Source organism: Equus caballus, chromosome 14, assembly GCF_041296265.1.
Source record: "Equus caballus isolate H_3958 breed thoroughbred chromosome 14, TB-T2T, whole genome shotgun sequence".
Classification (NCBI taxonomy): domain Eukaryota; kingdom Metazoa; phylum Chordata; class Mammalia; order Perissodactyla; family Equidae; genus Equus; species Equus caballus.
Genome location: NC_091697.1, coordinates 97,926,340 through 97,948,180, shown reverse-complemented (window position 1 = coordinate 97,948,180; position 21,841 = coordinate 97,926,340). Strand labels below are relative to the sequence as shown.

Here is a 21,841-nt window from a genome sequence, read left to right as displayed (position 1 = left end):
TGCCCTAGATGTGGATATCTTTAGGCGGCAGGGCTCCCGGCTGCAGCGAGCAGGGACTCACCGCGCCCCAGGGCTCCTGCAACCTGACCGAGCGAGGCTAGCGCGGCCACACACGCTAGACAACCCATCTCCTCCTCCACCCCCGCCGCCCTCCACCTCCGCGGGGACAGAGGGTAGCGGCGGCGGCATGGCGTAGGTGCGTGTGAGTGGGTGGGTGTGTGTGTGTTTTCGCGTTTGGGGTGGGAACAGAGGCGGGGAAGGGAGGAGGAGAGGGGAGCGCCTGCAATTCTCCCCTTCCCCTTTCTGCTAAGGGATCAAAGTGCAGAAGGAATCCAGACGGGAAAGAAGAGAAAGGAAAAATATCGGTGGTGGGAACACTGTCTTTCTCATATCGCTGGGGGACCCGACCGAGCCACTACAGAGCCATTATCATTCCTTAACCTTCAGTGGAGTGGCCGCCTCTGCCTGATAACTGGAAGGGCACTTTGTATATGCTGGCGAGGCACACACCTACACACAAGCCTACATGCGGGGGAAAAAACTCATTCTTGGGCGGGGGGTGGGGGGGGGAGACCGAGGAAAGGTGCAGCCATGGATCGCTACTGGCAGGGCAGCGAGGTTATCTGGCCAGGAACACCCAGCTTTTTGGGCAAACAGTAGCCCGAGAGTCACCCACAAATTGCCTGTGAACAAATAGTCGGATGCGTGCATGGATGGATGGTGTCGAATACTCATGCAGTGTCTAATCTCAAATGGATTCGAGTCGACGCATTTTTAAAATCCAACTACCCATTTTTAGAGGCACAGCATTTTAAACCCTGTAGTGCACTCAGCTCTCCACTTGAAGCAGCCTGCTGAGGGTTTGTTACCCGCGGGCCCCTCAGAAAGGGCCGCCTGCATCCGTGAGCGCAGAAGGGGCTCAGGTCCCCCTCGCGCGGCCTCCCCAGAGTCCCTGTCGCTCCCCTTGCTCTTTCCTGGAGCCAACTTCAGCCCCGACCCGCGCAGAGACGCAGCCACAACCAGGCCTTGCATTGACGAGCCATCCCTGCAAAGGACCTGGAAGTCATTTATACAACTCAGCAGGAAACTCGTCGAAGTCTGTATTTTTTTTTTTTTTTTAAGACTGGTTTATTTCATGCAAGTCATGGAAAGCACGACCAGACCAGGTCCTACAACTTTTCCGCTCTCGGGAGGGGCGCGAGGGCTGCCTCGCACCGCACCATTCTCTATTACCGAGAGTTCGGCTGATATCCGTGGGGAGAGCTGAGCAAAGCTCTGGGACCCTGGGGTTAGAGGAAAGGCGGGTTCGGGGCTTTTTCTGTAATAGATGCTGCGCGCCCTGGATGGGGAGGCGGAAGAAAGCCAAACTGACTTGTCAGCCCCGTTTCCACCTGGACCAGTACTCCCAACGCCGGGTTCGGATGCGCAAACCGCTCACCCCGGGCCCAGCGCCGGAGCACCGCACCGCGGGGGCGTAGGGCCCGGTGGCTCTTCAGCCTCTTCCCCTTTCAACTAGATGACGCCCCGAGCAAGCTCGCTTCCCCCACTCGGGTCGCCAAGAAAGCCCCGCCTGGTGCCAGCAGCCCGCAACGCCGGCACTGCCCAGGGATGGTTCGGGGGCGACTCGGTGGCCGAGTGAGCCACGGAATCTCTGGTTCCCAAGAGCTCCGTTCCCTCCCTTCTCCCCTCCGTCCACGTCTCTCCTCGATCCCACCTCGGTATCCCGCACCCTCTTCCCGGCTCAGCCCCGCGCACTCCGCTCTGACTTTGAGAGCACTTTTCCAGGGCACCCAAGGCGCGTCGCCTCCTCCGGGCCGCCCACGGCTCCTGCCACCCCCGGAGCACCCGGGGGACCGCCTCCGGCCCCCTGCGCGACGTTTCCCACGGGACTCCCCGCCTGTCCCGCACCCAGTGGCCCGGCCCCACCGCCTCACCTTTGCAGAACTGGGGGACACAGAGAGTGAGCCCGAGCAAGAGCCAAGCGGCCACCGAACGCTTCATGATCCCGTTCCCGGACGTGACCCCGCTGGTCCGGGGTCGTAGCGGAGGGCAGTGTCGCCGAGATGGCACCGCAGGGCAGCGGCAGACCCCGCCCCTGACGGAGAATTCACGAAGATGTCTTCTTCCCGCAGCGCTTCCTTAAACAAATTCTTGGAGAGGGCGAGGAAGAGTGGCGACCCGGGAGAGGGATCTTTCTTCCCCTTTCGCCTGCTCTCGGGCGCCAGGAGGTGAGCAAGCCTGGGGAGGCGCAGGCTGGCTCAGCCTCGGCGGCGGCTGGGTCCCGGCAGGGGCGCGGCGGGCTGGGCGGGGCGGGGCGCGGGCTCCCGCGGCGGCTCCGGGTCCCCCGCGCGGCGGCCGGGCGGCCGGTGCGCTGGGCTCGCGCGGCTCTGGCAGCCGCGGCTGCGGGGCTCCCGACTTGGAGAACAATGCGGCGGAGCCGGCGGGGAGCGAGCCGCGGCCCGAGCGCACTGTGTACAAACAGAGGCGGCGTGCGTGCGAGCCCGAGTCTAGCAGGCGTTCTCCCCCGGCGCCCGCCCGCCCCGCGCCCTCCCTCCTCCTGCCTCCTCCTCCCTCCCCCGTCTCCCGCTCTGTCTCCCCCTCCTTTCTCTCTCTTTCTCTTTCTCTCTCTCTCTCTGTCTCTCTCTCTCTCTCTCTCTGAGGTGGCTCCTTCTGCTGGAAGAGAAAAGGGAGACAAGTGCAGCCACACCCTGGCACCTGCCACCGCCTCTGAAGTCTCTACATTGCCTGTGCCGTCTCCACACCCGCCAGAGACTCGAGGGTTAAGGAAAGCACCCTCGGTGTCTGAGATGCTCTTGGTGTCCAGCATTGACTTTATCATTAAGCACATTAAGGATTCCCCTGAAGTTCCGTTCTCAGGATAGCCAGGAAAGGAAGTTAAGAGATTTTGAAAAGTGGCTCTTGGGACACGAAGCTGCGTGAGAGACAGCACCCTGCAAAGTGAATTGTCCCGGGTTCTCGGGAAATGCAACCTAGTCAGCAGCCGGACTCTAATCAGCTAAGACGGCACTTTAGTCGGCTCCAGGGCTGGGGAGAGAGGGTTGGGTCTCACCTGTTCACAGAGGCAAAAAGGTGAAGACATAGGGTCAACAAGTCGGAGACATGTCCCCTTAAGCAGGACATCTGTTTCAGGTGAGAAATAGCGAGGCGAGTTTGGGGAACTTGCAAGAAAATAGAAGGCAAGGACAGATTCTTGAAGCATCACTAAGGAAGATCAGATTTCCCTGCTACCCACCAAAAGCGATATCCATAGACTGTTTTTTGCAGTGATGGTGGTTAAACCAAAGTACAGCCCATGGCTCAAGGTAGTGCTTTTGCCTCTGTTTTCCGGTCAGAATGATTGCTCAGTGTACATGGATTTAATTCCGGCAGCTGCAGGTACCAAAATGAAACACAGTTTTGTTTTGTTTTTCTTCTTCTTCTAGAGAGGTAGGGAGAGAGACAGAAACACAGACACAGAAAAATGGAAGGCAACATTCTTGAAGGCGAGGATTTGAAAGGAGAAGGTACTAGGAACGGAGTGACAGAGGACAATTGGCCATGCAATTTCATCTCCTTTTGCCTCCTCCAGTCCTTTAAACTTCAATTTCTACCTTCCTTTTGGAATCTGAAGTGAGATCAAGGATGCAAGGCTGAGAGAAAAGTAACACTGCATACTGCCATCCAGGAGTTAAGGTATTGTACCACAGGCAAACACAAAGCAACAGCCACAACAAAAACAGATCTCATGTTTGGTGGGAGGGCAAAAGAACATTTTTCTAAAACGACTTTTCTAAGGGAAAGAGGGAGAATCATTTCTTTACTGTCTATTTTCATGTTTAAAGCCACAGATGTCAGAATAAGTCACCATTGTCCAGAGCTGCAGCAAAGTTTTAAACAATCAAATTCCAACTTTCTAGCACATCATTACTTAATTTTGAAACTACAGTTTCAGTCAGGCTGACGCATGTCCGTCATAAAGTACCTCTTTAACTGTTTGAAATGAGATGTTTAATATTAATGTATCATACCTTAAAAGATATGATTTCTAAAGGATAGTACTAAATCTCGAAAATGTAAAATCAGTCACCAGTGTCCCTGAGATGAAATATTAAAGAAAATAAGTGTGAAGAGTTTTATTTTCCTATTTTATTCGTTGTTTACTTCCACTTTTCTGATAATATATGACTTTAATAAGCATGTTAGGAAGCTAAATTTTTTGGCAACAGTATATGTTACTAAAATTTTGTCATTTTTAAAATTAAAAAAAAAAAACTCCAGGAGAGCATAAAACTACATTAAAATGAATATTCTATGCCCAAATAGCTGGAGCTGTGACTGTAAACGTCATTCTGAATTACCTGGTAGACAACTTGCAAAATACCTTGCCAGTTTAAAACCTCCACTTCCTCAAGTTCCATTTCAATTCAAATTTGATACATAGTCTTAGATCCATAGCTCCGGGTGCATACATAATTACCCCTTCTTTTTTCCTGCTCAATTGATAATGATCATGTAGGATAAGCCTTTCATTTTGAAAATTCCAAGCGCTTCACCTCATTTACATGTATAGGACGCATTTTGCTCTTACTAAATACATATGCAGCCTCTTCAGAAGTGGAATATAAGAAATGTTAAAAGACCACAAGAAATAGATTTATTTAAAAAAAGAAGTAAAAGGACAAAATTCTGTTATGAATCTTTTACCTCACATATAGTGTTGAGACCTTTGCTAATCACTTGTGATCCTGCCTACAGCTTTATAGCTCCTCCAGATACTGGCCTAACCTGCCCAAAACGAATGTGTATGTCACTCAAACTCGGCACTCCCCAAAATGTTTTCTGCAGGCTTACTTTCCGCGAGATGCTAATAGGTTTCTGGAGAGAAAAAAAAGTCCCATGGTCAGATAATTCTGGGAAACATCTCATATTAAAGCAGCCTCTTGAAGATGCATGGTCAGTGTTAGCATGCTAAAACTTTGAAAGGTCCTGTGGTTAAGAAAGTTTTCCAAAAGTGTTTAATCCAGCACTTGCACTTTTCTTTTTTCCCTGTGACAAGCTTTCCCTCAGAACACGTGTTAACATTTTGTAGATTATTACTACAAGGAAAACGACTTGGGAAATAAAACGGTGCCTGAAAATTAGGCAGAATGAAGAATCAGCAAAACAAACAAAAAGGGAACTGTGGAAAGTTTACTCGTTTTCAAGAATTTTTGTTATTGGCTCGAAGTTTGGATTCTGGATGAGGACTTATCCGAATTGGAATACTGTCTCTACCACTGTAACTCTTTTTACATAGGCAAGTTAGTGAATCGCCAAGCCTCAGTATTCTCATCTGTAAAATGGCATTAGAAAGAGTACCAAATTAAGAGGGGCAGATTATTGCAGTGCACTAAAGGACCTAGCCCAGTAGTGGGTACGTGGTGATGATGATGATGATGATAATGATGGATAAGAAGACAATAATCACATACGAAATTCCAAAAGAATTTTCCTTAATAGCCGATTATTTTTGTTCCCCACTCCCCACCCCCATTAACTTATCTGGAAACTTTTTAACTCATCTTTTAATTTGTCAAGCAACAAATAACACTAAATGCAGTATTTCTTATTATTTCTATAATTATTGAGTGATATTTATAAATAAACTAGATATAGGAAGAGTCTTAGCTTATTTGATCGAATTACACTCAGTACCACTATTAATTTTTTTATCATTTTGCATTTAAGAACTTTGTTTTGCATTTCAAAAACTTTATTTTCTTTAATATCCAAAGTGCCCCTGGATTAAAATTTGGGTCTCAGTCTTTTGAGATCCAAAGCAGAAAACCCAGCCAAGCCCACCTGGACTTCTGACCTACAGAGCTGTAAGCTGATGAATTGGTGTTAAAACTGCTGAATTTGTGGGGCTGGCCTCGTGGTCCAGTGGTTAAGTTCGCGCGCTCCGCTGCAGGCGGCCCAGTGTTTCGTTGGATCGAATCCTGGGCGCGGACATGGCACAGCTCATCAAACCACGCTGAGGCAGCGTCCCACATACCACAACTAGAAGGGCCCACAACGAAGAATATACAACTATGTACCGGAGGGGCTTTGGGGAGAAAAAGGAAAAAATAAAATCTTTAAAAAAAAAAAAACTGCTAAATTTGTGGTCACTTGTTAAGCAGCAAGAGAAACTATCAGAAGGAATAAGGCTCAGATTGCTCAGGTAAGTTGCCCATGGTCTCAAGTGTTGAAGCCAGGAAGTGAACCGAAGCAGCCTGATTTCAGGGCCCTTGGCGCTCTACTGGCTAGCATCGTGGAGGTGCACTGTATGCTGAGCATTAATGCATATTCACATACGTTGCTTCCCTAAATCATCCCAACAAACTTCATGAGGTGATTGTTATTACTATTTTTTCCATTTAACAGTTGAGGAAACCAAGGATCAAAACATTTGCCCAAGATTAAGGCATCAATGAGGGATGGAGCCAGGAGGCAGGATCTGAGCCCTGGTTTGATTCCAGGAGTGATTTTCATAACCATTATGTTGTAGCGTCTATTTAGACAGTGGTCTAACTTACTTTATTTGTTTATATTTTCAATTTAAGTAGCTATAACTGTAACTGTCATTCTTTTAGTACTGTCTGCATTCTCTCTGACCCTCTTGATTTATCATTTTAGAGTATTCTTTGCTTGAATGTAGAGTTCCAAGCACATTTTAAAATTCTCTAAAATATTTGCATAACTCACAACACTTTTTTTCATTGCTCTCCATAAACACTAAGCTAATTCTTTCCTCCAATCCTCTGTTTGTGCTGTTTTCCCATCTGAAATGACCCCTTAGAAATTCTACCAGCTGAATGCCTCTCTCCATAAGACCTCCCCAAGTTACTCCCGCGCCACAGAACATGATTGCTTAGAATTAACACTTCTTATTTTTCTCTAGTTGTTTCATCAGTGTTAGCTCTATCTTTCCAAATAATTGTAAATGGTTCTTGCCATGAAGATACCTGCATGTCTTAGACATAACTGAATCTAGTGTTTCAAATATCTTCAGTCTTCTACTGAGAACACTAAGGAAAATTCATTTTTAAGACTGCATGTTTTATACCAAATTCCTAGTTCCTGATATTTCCCTGTTTGATTCTCTGATGGATGCTGTTTCCAGAAAATCTGCAAGGTCATTAGGCAAGAGTGTGCCTTTGACTTCAGAGTCTGACCCTGGTAACAGAAATTTCCGGTGCCTCTTATTCTTTCCCTCTAATTTGCTGCTCAACCCATCTCAGTGACTTAGTGTTTAGCTCCCTAAAATGTTTTTTAATAATTAATACGTGCACACAATAAAAGTTCAAAGGCACAAGTGTGTGTATAGGGAAATAAAAGTTTCCCTCTTAATGACATTCCCTCCTTACACAGGGTTGCCTCCCCAGGGCCAACTGCTAGTAGCTAGTAGCTAGTAGCTATTGCTGTGTATCCTTCTAAAGACATGTATACACACACACAGGCATATATATACACACATATGTGTGTGTATATATATGTGTATACATACATGCTTTTCAGAAAAATTACTAAATTATACAAACATTATGCATCTTGCTTTTATCACAAAAAATATGCATTTCTGAAATTGTATCAAGAACCGCGCAGTATTTGTGTACTGTAAATCCCTCTTGATAGACATTTAAGTTGCTTCTGATCTTTTGCTATTGCAGGCAATGTTGCAATGAATACCCATTTTGCACTCATGTGTAAGATAAACTCATTAGAATAGATTGCTTGAAGTAGTATTGTTGGTTGAGGGTATGTGCATTTAAAATTGTGGTAGATATTGCCATATTGCCATTAATAAAAGATGTATGAATTCATCCTTTCACTTACAATGCATGAGAGAGCTCATCTCCCTACATCCTGGCCAATACAATGTGTTGGCAATTTTGGGTCTTGTCAGTCTCGTAGATGAAAAATGGTATCACATGGTTTTGAATATCTTTTGCTGAGTGGGTTTTAGCAACTGTTCACATATTTAAAAAAATAATTTATTTTCTTTTATGTTACCTGACATTTCATGTCTTTTGCTCTTTCTTCTACTGGATTGCTGACCTTTTCCTTGATTGGTAGAAGTTCTGTATATATTAAAGAAATTAGCCCATTGTGTGCCGTATTTATGTCAAAAAGTTTATATAGCTAGTTTACAGCTATTTTCTTTGATTTTACTGTGCTAAAATGTTTTATATTTGAAGTCTTGAAATTATCCATCTTTGCTTTATGATTTCTAAGTTTTATTTTTTGCTAAGATAGGCTCTTATTATTCTGAGTTTATAAACATATATTTTCTTATAGTACTTTTATGGGTATTATGCTTTCACGTGTGTATTTACAATTCTTATCCAACTGAAATTTATTTTCATGTAAAGGGGTAATATAGATCTTATTTGTTTGCCAGAAAACTACCAGCTATATAAAAATCATTTATTGAATAAACCCATGTCTTCTTTACTGATATGGCATGCCAACTCAGGCACTGAGTCACTATATATTTGCTTCTACTGATTGCTTTTGTAGACCATTCCATTGGTTATCTATTCATGTGCCAGTACCACACTCTTATTGTTGTATTGTTATATTGTTTTATTGTTATTTAAGAATGTTTTAGATAAATGCTGGGTAAAATTTTCTCATCTGTTTATTTTTAAAAAATATTCCCTAATTTTGTACCTTTATTTTTCCCCATGCCGGCTTTACAATGAGCTTGTCTAGTTGAAATGGCAGAATAAATATATTTATAATATTAGTATTCCTATCCATATATCCAAGTTGTCTTTTATGTTCCTCTTTTTAGGTTTCTACTTGGGTATTTTATCTTTACATGTGCCTGTCTAAATGCAGTTTTTTTCCCTTATATTTTGTAACTGATTGTTTATGTTTATAAGGGAGCTATTTGAGTGCGTGTGTGTGTGTGTGTCTATGTGTGTGTTCTAATGTTATACCCAGTCACTTTATCAAAGTTTTTGCTGTTTATATTAGTTTTCAGTTGACTCTTTTGGGTTTTCTAAATATACAATTATGTCATCTGAAAATAATATTAGTTTTATCTCCTTTTTTCAGATTGTCATACCTACTTCTTTTCCCCATCAAATTGTTATAATTGCTGCCAAACAAATGCTAAATAAATGGACACACTTATATTGTTCTTGACTCTAATGTGACCACTCCAGGGACCTTTTTTGGACACAGCACATGTCTTCCGGTCTTCTGGGTCCAGTGGAGGTGTCACAGTAATTCTCTATATACCAGTGTTTGCTCGAAAAATAACTTTAAGGAGTGAAGACATTGCTGTCAATGTAGAAAGGAAATAATTGTTCATGAATGTACAGGAAAGGATAAAAGAAAAAATAACGTTTTCTTTAGCAGGAAAGAAAGAGAGGCTTGTGAAGATTCGGCAGGATTGGCTGCTGTAAACTTTGAGATTGCATTTGACAGAAAAGTGGAACTCGGTGTCTTCTGATTGAAAACAAAATGATGAAAACTTCTTTCATGCTCACCTATAGCTATTTAAATATATGGTTAACTGGGGGAAAGAATGATACTATAACAAGTCCAAAGGACAATCTTGGACTGTTTCCCCTTTTATCTAGTTTTCATTGGCTTTCCCTCTCTTTTTCTCTATTTATAGCAAGGCTGAAAATTGAGTCAGAGATGTATTTATTTAAAATATGCAAGATTTCTGGTTTCGTACATCAAGCATAGTAATTGGACCAAAGCTAAATGAAACTTAGAGAAAAATGTTTCTGTTCTCCATAAACAAATGGCAAGGATTATGAATACATAAAATCTTCTTTGATTTTCCTTATTCCAAAATGGGCTGCACCTTAAAGAGAAAACTGTCCATAAAAAATTGCTTGTTTTCACAAGCACTGTGCCATTAAAAAAACTTGAAAATGCAAGTCAAATATATTTTAATATATGATGTTTTGTCAAATGCAATTTAAAATAGGGTTTGTTTCTTCCGTTATGGGGAGAATAACATTTAATTTCATGTGTTTAATATTGACATTGATTCTCTTACTTCTGTGTGTAGATAAAATTCTCCTAGCACGTTTTCCCTAACATGCATAGTAATTTTAAGCATTCCACTAAAAATACAATCTCATGGGCCGGCCCAGCGGCCAGCAGTTAAGTTCATGCAATCCGCTCCAGAGGCCCGGGGTTTGTTGGTTTGGATCCTGGGTGTGGACCTACCCACCACTTATCAAGTCATTCTGTGGCAGGCGTCCCACATATAAAATAGAGGGCTACTCTTCCTCAAAAAAAGTAAAATAAAATAAAAAATAAAATCTCATGCATATCTCATATCACAGTTGTAATTTGTCTTAAATTGTTACTGTATTAACATAATATAAAATATTTGATTAAGTGCTTTAAACCTGTACATTTCCCATACAAACTGATATGAAGCCATAACACCTGCATTAAAATTGGGAGGATGAGAGAAATATTACCGTTCTATGAAGAAAATTATAGTGTCTTACTCTTACGCTTTTGAGAGTGACCAAAACAAAATCAAGAATTTAAACCAAGAGATTTTTTGAATAAGATTTTGAAAACACAATGACAGCCTGCCTTTCTTGTTTTATTTGGTGATCCCAGGGACTTTAATTCAGAGGAAAGCTTTTATTTTCAAGAACAAAATTATAAAGCATATATAAAAGAAACTGTGAAGTCAAATTGCACCATTGCCTCAGTAAATCCTTAGAGAATTCGAAGATTTCGAGTTTGATTCCAGAAAACTTTGTTCCTAAGCATATTTAGGAATGCAACTTGATTTGTAATGCAATTTGTAATCTGAAATATAACGAAATGGACATTTTGAACTGAAAAGTTGCAGCTTATATAGTAAAAACCCATTGTAATATAGGCCTTTACTCATTCAATCATCAACAAATAAAACTGAAAAAAATTTAAATTTTCTATTTAGAAAATTAAAACAATTAATTTTCTATTAACTGAATCATTATTTACCATTTTATCCTAAGGAATACATTCCTGAAAGTTTTCTGTAAAATAATGGAGTGGAAAAAAAGTTACAAGAATTTGCAAGAAGAGATTATAAATCAATCTAAAATCAGGTTGTTTTTAAAATGATGAATTTAGAGGGTTCCTGAGACTGTCAAATCGGAGATGAGTAAATTAAAAGTGCATCCAAATGGAAGATAGATGTGCTTGCCAAAAAGTTTTAAAGTTGCATTTGTCTACTTTTTGAAATAAAATTAACAGTGAACTATATTGATATGTGAGCTATTTTCTAGTGTTCCCGTTTATGGGTAGGAGACATCATCGCAGTGTGTGGGGTGAGGGGTGGAAATGTTTCTGGTGTTGCCTATGATGCTCTGACTCAGCGTCAGCTGAGAACACCCCCACCCTGCTATTATTTTAACATTTTCCTTTCCTCTATTAAATAATGTGTCACTCTGAGCTATGGCTCAAGCTGGTGACTCAGTTCTGTCCAAGACTCTGCCTGGGAACCTTGAGCAATCACTGACAACGCCAGGAGGTCTTCCCCTTAGAAGAGCCTCGGTTTTGATAACTTAAGTGCATAGACAACCCGTCCACAACTTGTAGCCAGTTTACTTTCAATAAAGGGGATTTCTAAGCCCTTTACCTTTTATATTTTTTAACCACAACGAAAATTTTTAATTGTTTTATCTGCTTTATATTCTACTGTACTTATATTTTTATTATTATATTTCTTTTAGCTTTTTTAATATTTAATTTTTATTTTTTTCATGTGTGGAAGAATCATCCTCTGAATTCTCTGAATAGCATATATTCCTAACAAGAGAGATGGAAAATCTTTTTGCTTCTACTCGTTCTGCAAAGTCTCTTTTAATGCCATAAAGCAGATCTCCTTTTTTAGTCCCAGGTGGCACCTTTGCCCTAAAAGACAGTCTCGTGGAGGAAGTGGATAGCATGGAGCTTAAATCACAGCTCCTGGCAGTCACTGGGACTGCTGGCCGAGGATTTCCCCCCACAGGAGTAATAAGCACCAAGTCACAGACAGCTCAGGGTAATGACTAGAGTATTGTTGCTTTCTAATCTCCCAGATCAGGCAGTCCTTAATAAATGGATCAAGGAATTAAAGAGAACTTTCTGCCAGTGACCAAGCCTTTTATTCCGCCCATAGTATGGGGTGAAAAGGCAATTGGAAATCATCGTAATTCCTTTCATGGCATTTACTAGTGCACCGGCTGGCACTTCCAAATCAAATCTGCGTAACTCTCAATGGTGTGAACTCCTGGTGGCGTTCTAGCCTGACCCCAAAGCCAGAGGAGTGCACTGTGAGCAGCCTAAACATAGGCTGGCCCATCTCTGCCTCCTGCAGGAATCGCCCAAGTACCCGAAGCTGAGAAGGAAGATATATTATACCTCTGTAGAAATCTCTAAGAAGAATAGCGAATCTGTCCCTAAGTCTATTTAAACAATTGTGGTGAAGAGGTCTAACAGTGGAAGTTGATTTCTAGGTTAATATCTGTCTCTTCTTTAAAAATAGGCAAAGTAGAAAAGGAAGGTGGGGTTGGTGGGGGAGAATGCATCAATGTCTTCCCAGGAAAGACAGTGAGAAGTATTCCTTTCTAAATTTAACGATATCCTGATGGCTCATTGCTGATACCCAGGCAACTGGAGCTCGGGGTACACACTGGAAGCAGAGAGGTTGGCAAGCTAGGGAGGAGGGATGGCATGATCCTAGAAGGGCTGGAATTGGAACACTCGGCAGAAGTTAGGAAGCCAAACACCTGGATAGCATATTACAGGAAGCAGAGGCCTCAGTCTGCATGGCTCTCCAGCAAACGATGAGAGAACTTAAAAAAATCAGAAGTGGGTATTGTCTGCTCTTCACTTGCATTCTGAAATTTCAAGATTTTATGAATTATTTATTTTGTGCTTGTTAAACTTCATTCTATAGAATAAATCTCTATTAGGAATTCTTGCAAGCAGGAGTGTTGGTTGTCTAGTGTAATTTGTTTTCCTAACCTTTACTTCATCATCAATATATCAAGAAAAGTTAGGTACTCTTGAAAAAAACGGTCAAATGTACTATGGATATCTCTCTTAGGATGAACAGGAGCTGTTTTTGCACTGATGAGCTACCTCAAAAAATCAGACCACCATAAGGAGTCTAAATATTATATCCTATTTTCCTTTTTTGGAATATCACCTAATAACATTTTTATCAATTAAATTGTTCTGACCTGTTTGTTAGTCTATCTGCAGAGTTAAATTCACAATAAGCATTACAAACACCTCTGTCACTTTGTATTAATTTCATCCTCACTTACTCTGAGGTCTGTTTAAGTTTTCTCAGGCAGTTTGTGTTGATTCTCACCCTCAGTTAATCTCCTACTCACAATGAAATCTAATCTTGGGACATTCAATAATTCATTTACTCTTTCACGCATTTCAAAAAATATTAATTTATCATATGCTATGTTGCGGATATTATACTAAGTAGTTTCTTTTAAACGATTGAATTTAAGGCCTGGGAAGTGCTAAGATATTTTCTTTACTAGTGTTACTGTGAAGCCCAGATAGTCCAGTAACTTCTTAGTCTTAACTAAATTCACCAGAATACACCCCACATTCTCTACATATACACCTGTAACACTGGTCTGCCAAGAGTACACATCCACTTGAACTCAGCAGATATTGGAATCCGTTTTGCTCTAGACACCATGGACAACACAGTTTCATAAGGAAGTCAGAGCCCAGGTCAGTCCTGATAAATATTCTCTGTGAACATCTGTCTAGGAATCTGTTATTTAAGATGAAAATTCACACTAAATGACTACTGTGCTGAGGCAAGGCATGTACAAGAGTGAAGTGGACCTAAGAGAATACAATAAGGGTGGTGGCAAATTGGAAAATGCCTGCCCAATCTAAGGGCACAGCAGCTATGCAACTACAGTGATTTGTTGCCTTGTGGGATTATGGCGCCAGCATGGCCAGACCCCAATTTTTCAAAACCTGAAATTTAATATGAAATTTCCCAATTTTTAACATGCAGGTGTAGCTCAACATTTCTGCAAACCAAATAAAGTAGCATGCTTTTAGTGACTTGATACTTTTTGAAAAGAAAGATCTTCCATTTGAATAATTGACTAAAATAAATTAAAAATTTATCAACAAGCTAATTAGCTTTACCATCAAACCACGTAAAATAGAAAACTTTAAGTTAATATTTTAATCTAATTTTAGATAAATAAAAACATTTAAACAAAAATAGTCAAAGAAGTTAGACACAAATTTCCCTACTTACATAAAACTTTTACAAAAAACTTCTGTACAGCAAAAAACATAAAAATAATTAAAAAGTAAATATCAAAACAAGAATACTTCCCAGTGATGATTGATTCTCCTATACCAATAGTAGGAATGTTAATTGCTTCCACGTTTTAAGAAGTAATTCGACCATATAGATGAGAAATCTTAAAAATAAATATAAGCTTTGATCTAGTAAAATAATTTCTAAGAATTTGTCCTAGAAGTTCATTTAATATAGTTTTGTATATGATTATAATTTAGTCACATGAGTGATTTTTCTAGAATATTTATTAGAGTATAATATGTATCACATTATTTATTATATCAAATATTCAAAACAAGTTAAATGTCCAGCATTAACTAAAAGTTAAGTAATCTTAACCAATGCAATGAAAATAGCTTTATACTGTTCATAACATGATGGTTTTAATTAATTTTCAAGATGTTAAGGTAAATGCTTATGTTTAATCTAGATATTTTTTAAATACTAGAAAAGAATTTACCCATAATCCACCACCACTTCTCAATCACTGCTAACATTTAGAAATGCCTTTCCAGAATGTATCCAAAGTGCATATGAACAGAGTATATGAATATGTACATATTACATCTCTCCCTCCTACCCCTCTTTCTATCTTCATCCTCTTCCCTCTGTCTCTCTCATTATACAGTAAATAATGTAGCATAGATATATTTATGGTTCATTACATATTTAAATGTAATTTTTAAATGGTTATATAACATTCGTTATATGACAAATACAACAATCATCCAATCCTTTATTGCTTGGGTTTTAGATTGCCTGCAGTTTCTTTTGTTGATTATCTTGCTAGTATAGACAATGCTGTGACAGGCTGGTAAAGTATATCTTTATAAACTCCAGCAATCATTTCTGTAGGAAAGAATGATTCTTAGCTGAGAGGCTGTTGGATGAAAAGCACGCTTATTTGAAATTCTAACAGATACTCCTTATATCGTCTATAAAGTTTGTACCTAATCTTTCACCAGTGGTATACCAGAGTCCCCATTTTCCCTGAAAATACTAGGTATTAGCAGACTTTTTGAGTTATGCAAATTTGACAGTCCAAAAAACCCTCATTATTTTAATTTGTTTTACCCTGACTACTAGAGAGGCTAAACATCTCCATTTGTTTTTTACCCCTAACTTTCATCTTACGTGAATTACCTATTTATATTCTATGCCCATTTCTTCTTGTGAGATTTATTTTTTTCACACGATTTCATAGAAATTTTAATTTAATATACTGGAGATACAACATTTTCTTAAATATTTCTCAACAGTCTCTCATTTTTTGTTTTAACTTTATTGAATAGGAGTTTTAATTATTTTATGTAGTTTTATGTATTTTATGTAGTTTATCAGCCTTTCATTTATGTTTAATATTATACCATTGTGGGCATATAATTAAGTGAAAAAATTCAGACTATTGAATTTTACTCCTGATGCTTGTGTATGTATTATATACATTTTATATCTATTTAAATATACTATATTCATACATATATAAATTTAGATTATCAAATATGTATATATTAAAAGGAAATAATATAATTATACATATACGCTTTCTTTTGCATACAGGCAGTATTTAAAGCCATTGAAAGAGCTGATATTATTTTTATGTTTAGAAGAAACATGGAAAAATACTTTTTGCTTTAGAAGTAAATTGACAATTGTCCAGACTTCATCACTTTGTCAGATGCCCTTACACCTTTCCAACCCTAACAAATCTTCCGGAAGCCTCTTACCTCCCATAGAAGATTGACAATGCCTGTTTATCTGAAAAATACTGTTACTCTTAGCTACCCTCTTCAGCTGTGCATTTTAGCACTTAATACTTCCTTTGTACATGCGATGAGAAAGGAACGAAGAAGGCCAAGAGTACTATGCCATTATTTTCAGTCATTTTTTTCTCTTGCTTGCACTGAGGGGAGAGTGCCAAGAGTAGATCCAGATTTTGTAGGATCTGAGGCTCATATGATGTAGCTGGCCCTGTTTACAAAAGCTAATAGAAAGCTATAAATGAAAAAATTAGGCGCATAAGTGAATATTCATTTAGAGTGACCAAGGTTATTTTTAAATCTTAAAAACCTGAGATATATCTCAAAGTTCCAAACATCACAAAATAAAATATTCTGATTTATTAATAGCCTGGCACATGTTTTGTATTCTGTCACTTCTTTTGGATGTAAACGTTTTGATCACTTTTTAATTTAAGAACAATTTTTAAATATGAATTTCTATAGAAAGAAAAGAAAAATAATGTGATTTTTCTCTAGTATGCTTAATGAAAAAATTTAAATTAATAATTTAGTTAAGTTTCTTTATATGTCACATGTCCTAGTCAGAATGTCATAAACTTTTAGAATTGGTATTGAAGTTCATAAGACTCTATTAGCTTTCTTTTACAAACAAGGTGAAGATTTCAAGGAACCTTCCACAGACTGGATCTCTGGATCTGTATATGTTAAATCGTGTTTCTCTTCCACTACCCACAGACACTCGGTGCTGGTTACCTCCATACGGTCTAGATCTATATCTTGCTGTCGCCGCCTTGGGTTCGTTAGGCCAGTAAGTAGGGGTAATATTCATGGAGTCATTGCTATGCTACAACAGTGAGCAGTTACTCACCGCAGGTAAAAGTGACTGCAAACCATACAAATATGTGCCACTAAACCCCAAATAAATGTATCCTCAACTCAACCTTGTCATAATCATATCCCCCATATTCCCATGGCCCCTCCAATGCCACCCCTCATAAAGAAAGACGCTGACAAAGGGAGAGTTGGACTGGAAAGAGACAGTGGTTAAAAACCTTCCTTTTTCCAATTTTTCGAAGCAAATGACTATGTGAACATATTGCCAGGTCCCTCCCAGGGAAGGAGCTGGTGCAAATGAGAGTCCCTGAAACGTAAGCTTCACTAGCATCAAGGTAAGTCTATCTCTGCTGAGAACTGTGATCGACCTGTAAAATTGCTGCGTCCTTCCCCAGAACAATTCAGTCAATCGCTCAGTAATTTGTGGAATAACCCATATTTTCTGTTATTGTTTTGGAAAGGAAAGATAAAATAAGGGATAAACTGAACTTCTAGAACTTCTAGAACTTCTGGTGAGCATCGTATAAACCAACCCAACTGCTTAACAGAGGTAAACAATTGCAAATCTTACCAAAGAGAGATGGAAACTTTACCCTGTTATTCATCACCGTTTTGTTTCCAATAGTTAATAAATGTTAACAGGCTAATTATATGTAAATGATTGATTGATTAATTAAATAATAGTGCTTCCAGCAGTGGGATACATGCGACCCTTAATATTGCATTATAGAAAAATATTCATTAATACAGAAAAATAATCATGATTCAGTGACTAAAAAAGCAATTTTCAAAATTATATACAGTATGATGCAATTTTTATAAAAATATGTTTGTAGTTACATAGAAACATTTTGGAATATTTTCATTAAAGTGTTAGCAAAGGTTTTCTCTAAGGCATGTCATTATGGATATTTTGAAATCTAATTAAAAAATATTTTAATTAAAAAATTTTAAATATTACACATATTGCTTTTTGAAACATGTTGTAAAATTATAAAACTATTTTTATTTAAAAAGCAATAAAATAAAGATACTCAGTATGTAAGCCACACAATAATTTGAAGGTTTCTTGCAATGGGAATCCATGTTGGTTCACATAAACCTCGTGTTATTCAGGGCTTGTTTCCATACTGTTTTTATTTGACTCCAGCATCAGTCACACAGCATTTCTGTATGTCTGGATAAGTCCATGGGTTTCCTACTTGTTTTGAGCTAAATCTTGATGAAGCAGATGATAATTTGAGGTTTGCCTGCTATGTTGTGAAAATCTCTCTGTGCTTGTAATAAAGGCTTCATCTCTTACTCTACCTAAACTGTGTGTCAAGAGTGGATAAATGAAACTTTTTAAACACAGAATAAAATATTTATTAACTAATTACTTATATGAATTACAAATTATATATAGGATTATAAAATGTGTTATATGATAAAATAACTATTTATATGTCACCCACTTACTTATTTTAATGTGAAGAATGCTTCAAGGCTGCCAGTAAAATTTGTTTTTTCTATTTTCAAAGGTAAGCAAAACTAATACACTTTGAAATTAAAAGACAAGTGAACAAAATAACATATCCCAAATAGAATTGGGCTAGTATAATTCCCTGATTGTATAATAGTTTGTGTTGTGTGTGATTGTTTGGCAACACGATGTTCCTAATCTTTGAGATATTGTAACCAATGTGGCCTGCAGAGTTTTACAGTTCAATTTATCTTATCTTTAATATGGATTTGAGGGTTCTTAGGGCTTTCACCTATCCTATGAAAAGGCTCTCTTTTGCTGCTTCTCTGTATCATTCAATTCTCATTTCCAATCCATCAGTACATTTTCTTATTTCTGTTTTGTTAAAGGCAAGGCTGTGAGGAACAGACAAAGAAATTTAAGAATCACAACCTGCCCTTTAAAAACTCCTGGTCTGTGTGCGGGTGGAGGAGCCATAACATTGAAAGACAATTCAGAGAATTTACAAATACATAGTTCAACAATCAATACTGAGGATTTTGTTGTCATTTTGTTGTTTGTTTGTTATGTGTTTTCACCAAGAGTAAAGTGTAACTGTTTTAGAGTCCAGAGATGAGAGAGGAAATAGGGCACTAAGTAATATAATATACGTGTTTATAATATGGCTGGAGGTGCAGACTGTATGCAGAACGAAACAAGAAGGAAACACCAAATTCTGGAAGACTCAGAAATGAATCGATTACTGAAAATCTTAGGTGAAGACTGCGTTATTGAAGCTTCAAAAGTTTATTTGAACTGATATTAGTTAGCATTGGTGTCTTTAACTTGCAGATAATCAAAAACTCAACCCAAACGGGAATTTCGTGCTTATGAGATTAAAATCCAGGGGTCTATTGCAACTCAGGCATGGCTGGATTCAGGGGATCAAAGATTGTTATAAGCACTGACTTTTCCCCATCTCTTGGTTTTGCCTGCCACTGTGTTGGCTCCAGTTGAATAAGCATGCCCCGTGTGGTGGAAAGATGGCTACAGAAGTTTCAGCCTCGTATCACCCCAGATTGCAGTACATTCAAATAACATCTCTTCTCTCATGAATTTGAGCAAAATTCCAATCCTCATGGTCAATGCCCCAAATCAAGGAGCATGTCCATCCCTGAACCAATTTCTATTGGAGGGAAAATGACATGTACCACGTGGCTGAGGCCTGGGTCACATACACATCCCTGAAATAGGCGAAGGAACTAGCTCCCCCAAAACACAGGGACTGCAAGTGGGGTGGGTAACTCCCCACAGGGAAAATAAAAGAAGATGGAATGGTGTTTAGAGGATCCATAAACAGTAGGCTTCCCTTTCATGGGGCAAGATACGTATCAGTTGGGGAATTGTGGGTCTTAGTCTTTGGTAATGTTCTAATTCATATAGCTGCCTGTTTTGTGTGAACATATGGAGAAAAGTTAGCAAGGTGGTCAAAGTATCTAGATGTCATTTAAAGAAGAGGATTTCATTCTTAGGAAGAGTATTGGGAAATAAGCACAAATGTAAAATGATAAAAAATCTGTGGGGAAATTTAACAGTAAATATCAAAACTTCAAAAACTGCTTCACCATTTCACCTAAAAAATTCATGTCTTGAAATTTATCTTAAGGGAAAAATTGATCAAGAACAGATGGATATATACATGTTTATTGCACATTGTTAACAACATAAAGGAGGGAAACCATTAAGTGATAAATAATAAAGAATTGAATAAATTTTGTCATATCCATATAGTCAAATATTTTGGAGGTATTATCATTTGTAGTTGTTCATGTGAAATATTGCAAAAAATAAATTAGGTTAAAAAAGGCATATGAAATATCATTATATTTATGTATGTAAATACTTAGAGAAAGTTTGGAAGTATATACACCAAGAGATTAAAAAGTTGCTTATATCTATATTACTGGGTTGAGGGCAATTTTTATTTTTGTTTAGCTGTGTTTTCTATTTTGTAAAATAAAAAAATTTATAATTTTAAAATAAATAATAGGAAGAGCAACTGGAAAATTTCCTCACTTTTTATTTCCATGGTAAAAGACAATTTTAATGACCAAAAAAAAATGGTGTTAGAACAGTTTGAGTAATTTAGCTTTGTTTATTTAAAAATATAAGAGGAATATGGCATTTCAGTGCCAAAAAGAAAAATGATTTGGCCTATGTGTGTGTGTTAGTTGTGTATTTGTTTACACATATATGCGGACGACCCTCCATTTTTATTTTCAGACTTTGTGTTATATATTGTTCATTTTAAGCAAATATCAACCTTTTTCCCCAAATAACCAAATCACTGAATTACATAAAACGTATTAAATGGGCACTGCCATTTTGCCACAGAAATTTAACTGTATAGCTGAACCAAAGGACCTTGTAATTTCCAAACAAGAAGAGGATTACCAGCATCCAAAGACCTTCAGGCACACATCGCTCATTTTGAAATCTATCGCTTGATATCAGCCTAAAGAGACTTTGAAATGTTTCTTACAGGTTTATTAGTGCCAATGTCTTGCAGAGTAAAACCTATCGTGGTTCCAAATGTTTGTAATAAACTGACGTAAAAAATAAATACAGCTATCACAATCCAGATAACTCTTGTTTTAAATGGAAAATATAACTTAAAGAGGTGTTTATAACTTAGAGAATCATAGAACTTCAAATCTGGAATAAGTCTTAGAGAACATCCAGTTTAAACTTTGCATTTTATAAATACAAGAAACTATATGCCGTGATGCAAAATGACTCATCCAAAGTGCTACAGCTCATTGAGGGAAAATTCGAGCCCGGGTCACCTGACTCACAGTCATTTGCTTTTGCTGTTATGTTACGCTGCTAAAGCAACCACAAATTAGCTCAGTGATCATTGGATTTTCCTCAATGTGGCTCTGGAAAAACAGTGAGCTGGCTTGTGGTGTCAAGGAAAGGGTGTAGACTTTGAGTCAACAAGCTGATCTTTCTCACAGTTTAACTATGTAACCTTGGGCATGTTCTCTGAGACTCGCTTTCCTCATCTGTTAAATGGGATGGATAATGTCTACATAAAAGTGTTGTGGGGCTTCTAAGATTTGGAGGTAATATGAATGAAGAGCCTAGTATATACTAGGCTTTGATCAGAATGTCCTATTGATTTTCTTCCAGTCTTACCATGCTATCTTGCTTAGGATTAAAATCGATGAATCTTGCACATTCTTAGGAATACAGATAGAGTGGTTACCTTCAGTATTCTAATTTAGATAAACTTTTAAGAAATTTTGTCCAAGATTCAAGATTCTGATTCTCAATTCTGTTTAGTGTATCTAGTCATCTCCTTTATTTTATTTAAGAGAATCTGATTTTTTATTACAATGGGAAGAGAAATTTTATTGGGCAATAGAAGAAAAGATATGACAAAGGAATTCCACCAACAATATTGTTTCTTTTTTTTTTAAGATT

General features: G+C 38.6%; 1 protein-coding gene and 1 long non-coding RNA gene across 4 annotated transcripts in view; one reads left to right on the top strand and one right to left on the bottom strand.

Annotated features, from left to right (window-relative positions):
- EDIL3 (EGF like repeats and discoidin domains 3) overlaps positions 1-2,101 on the bottom strand; it is a 381,208-nt gene extending 379,107 nt beyond the window's left edge. For both annotated transcript variants that reach the window (XM_001504634.5, XM_003362850.5), the window contains exon 1: positions 1,935-2,101. In XM_001504634.5, the coding sequence (XP_001504684.3) occupies positions 1,935-2,001 (67 nt within the window). In that variant the 5' untranslated portion in view covers positions 2,002-2,101. The remainder of the gene's footprint in view (positions 1-1,934) is intronic.
- On the top strand, positions 2,100-6,131 carry LOC138917354 (uncharacterized). 2 transcript variants are annotated; one of them, XR_011425205.1, is made up of 3 exons: positions 2,100-2,228; positions 3,444-3,693; positions 5,090-6,131. It is a non-coding gene; the product is annotated as an uncharacterized lncRNA (long non-coding RNA). The 2 variants fall into 2 exon arrangements; XR_011425204.1 differs by lacking the exon at positions 2,100-2,228 and adding an exon at positions 3,151-3,323.
- Positions 6,132-21,841: the final 15,710 nt, after the last annotated feature.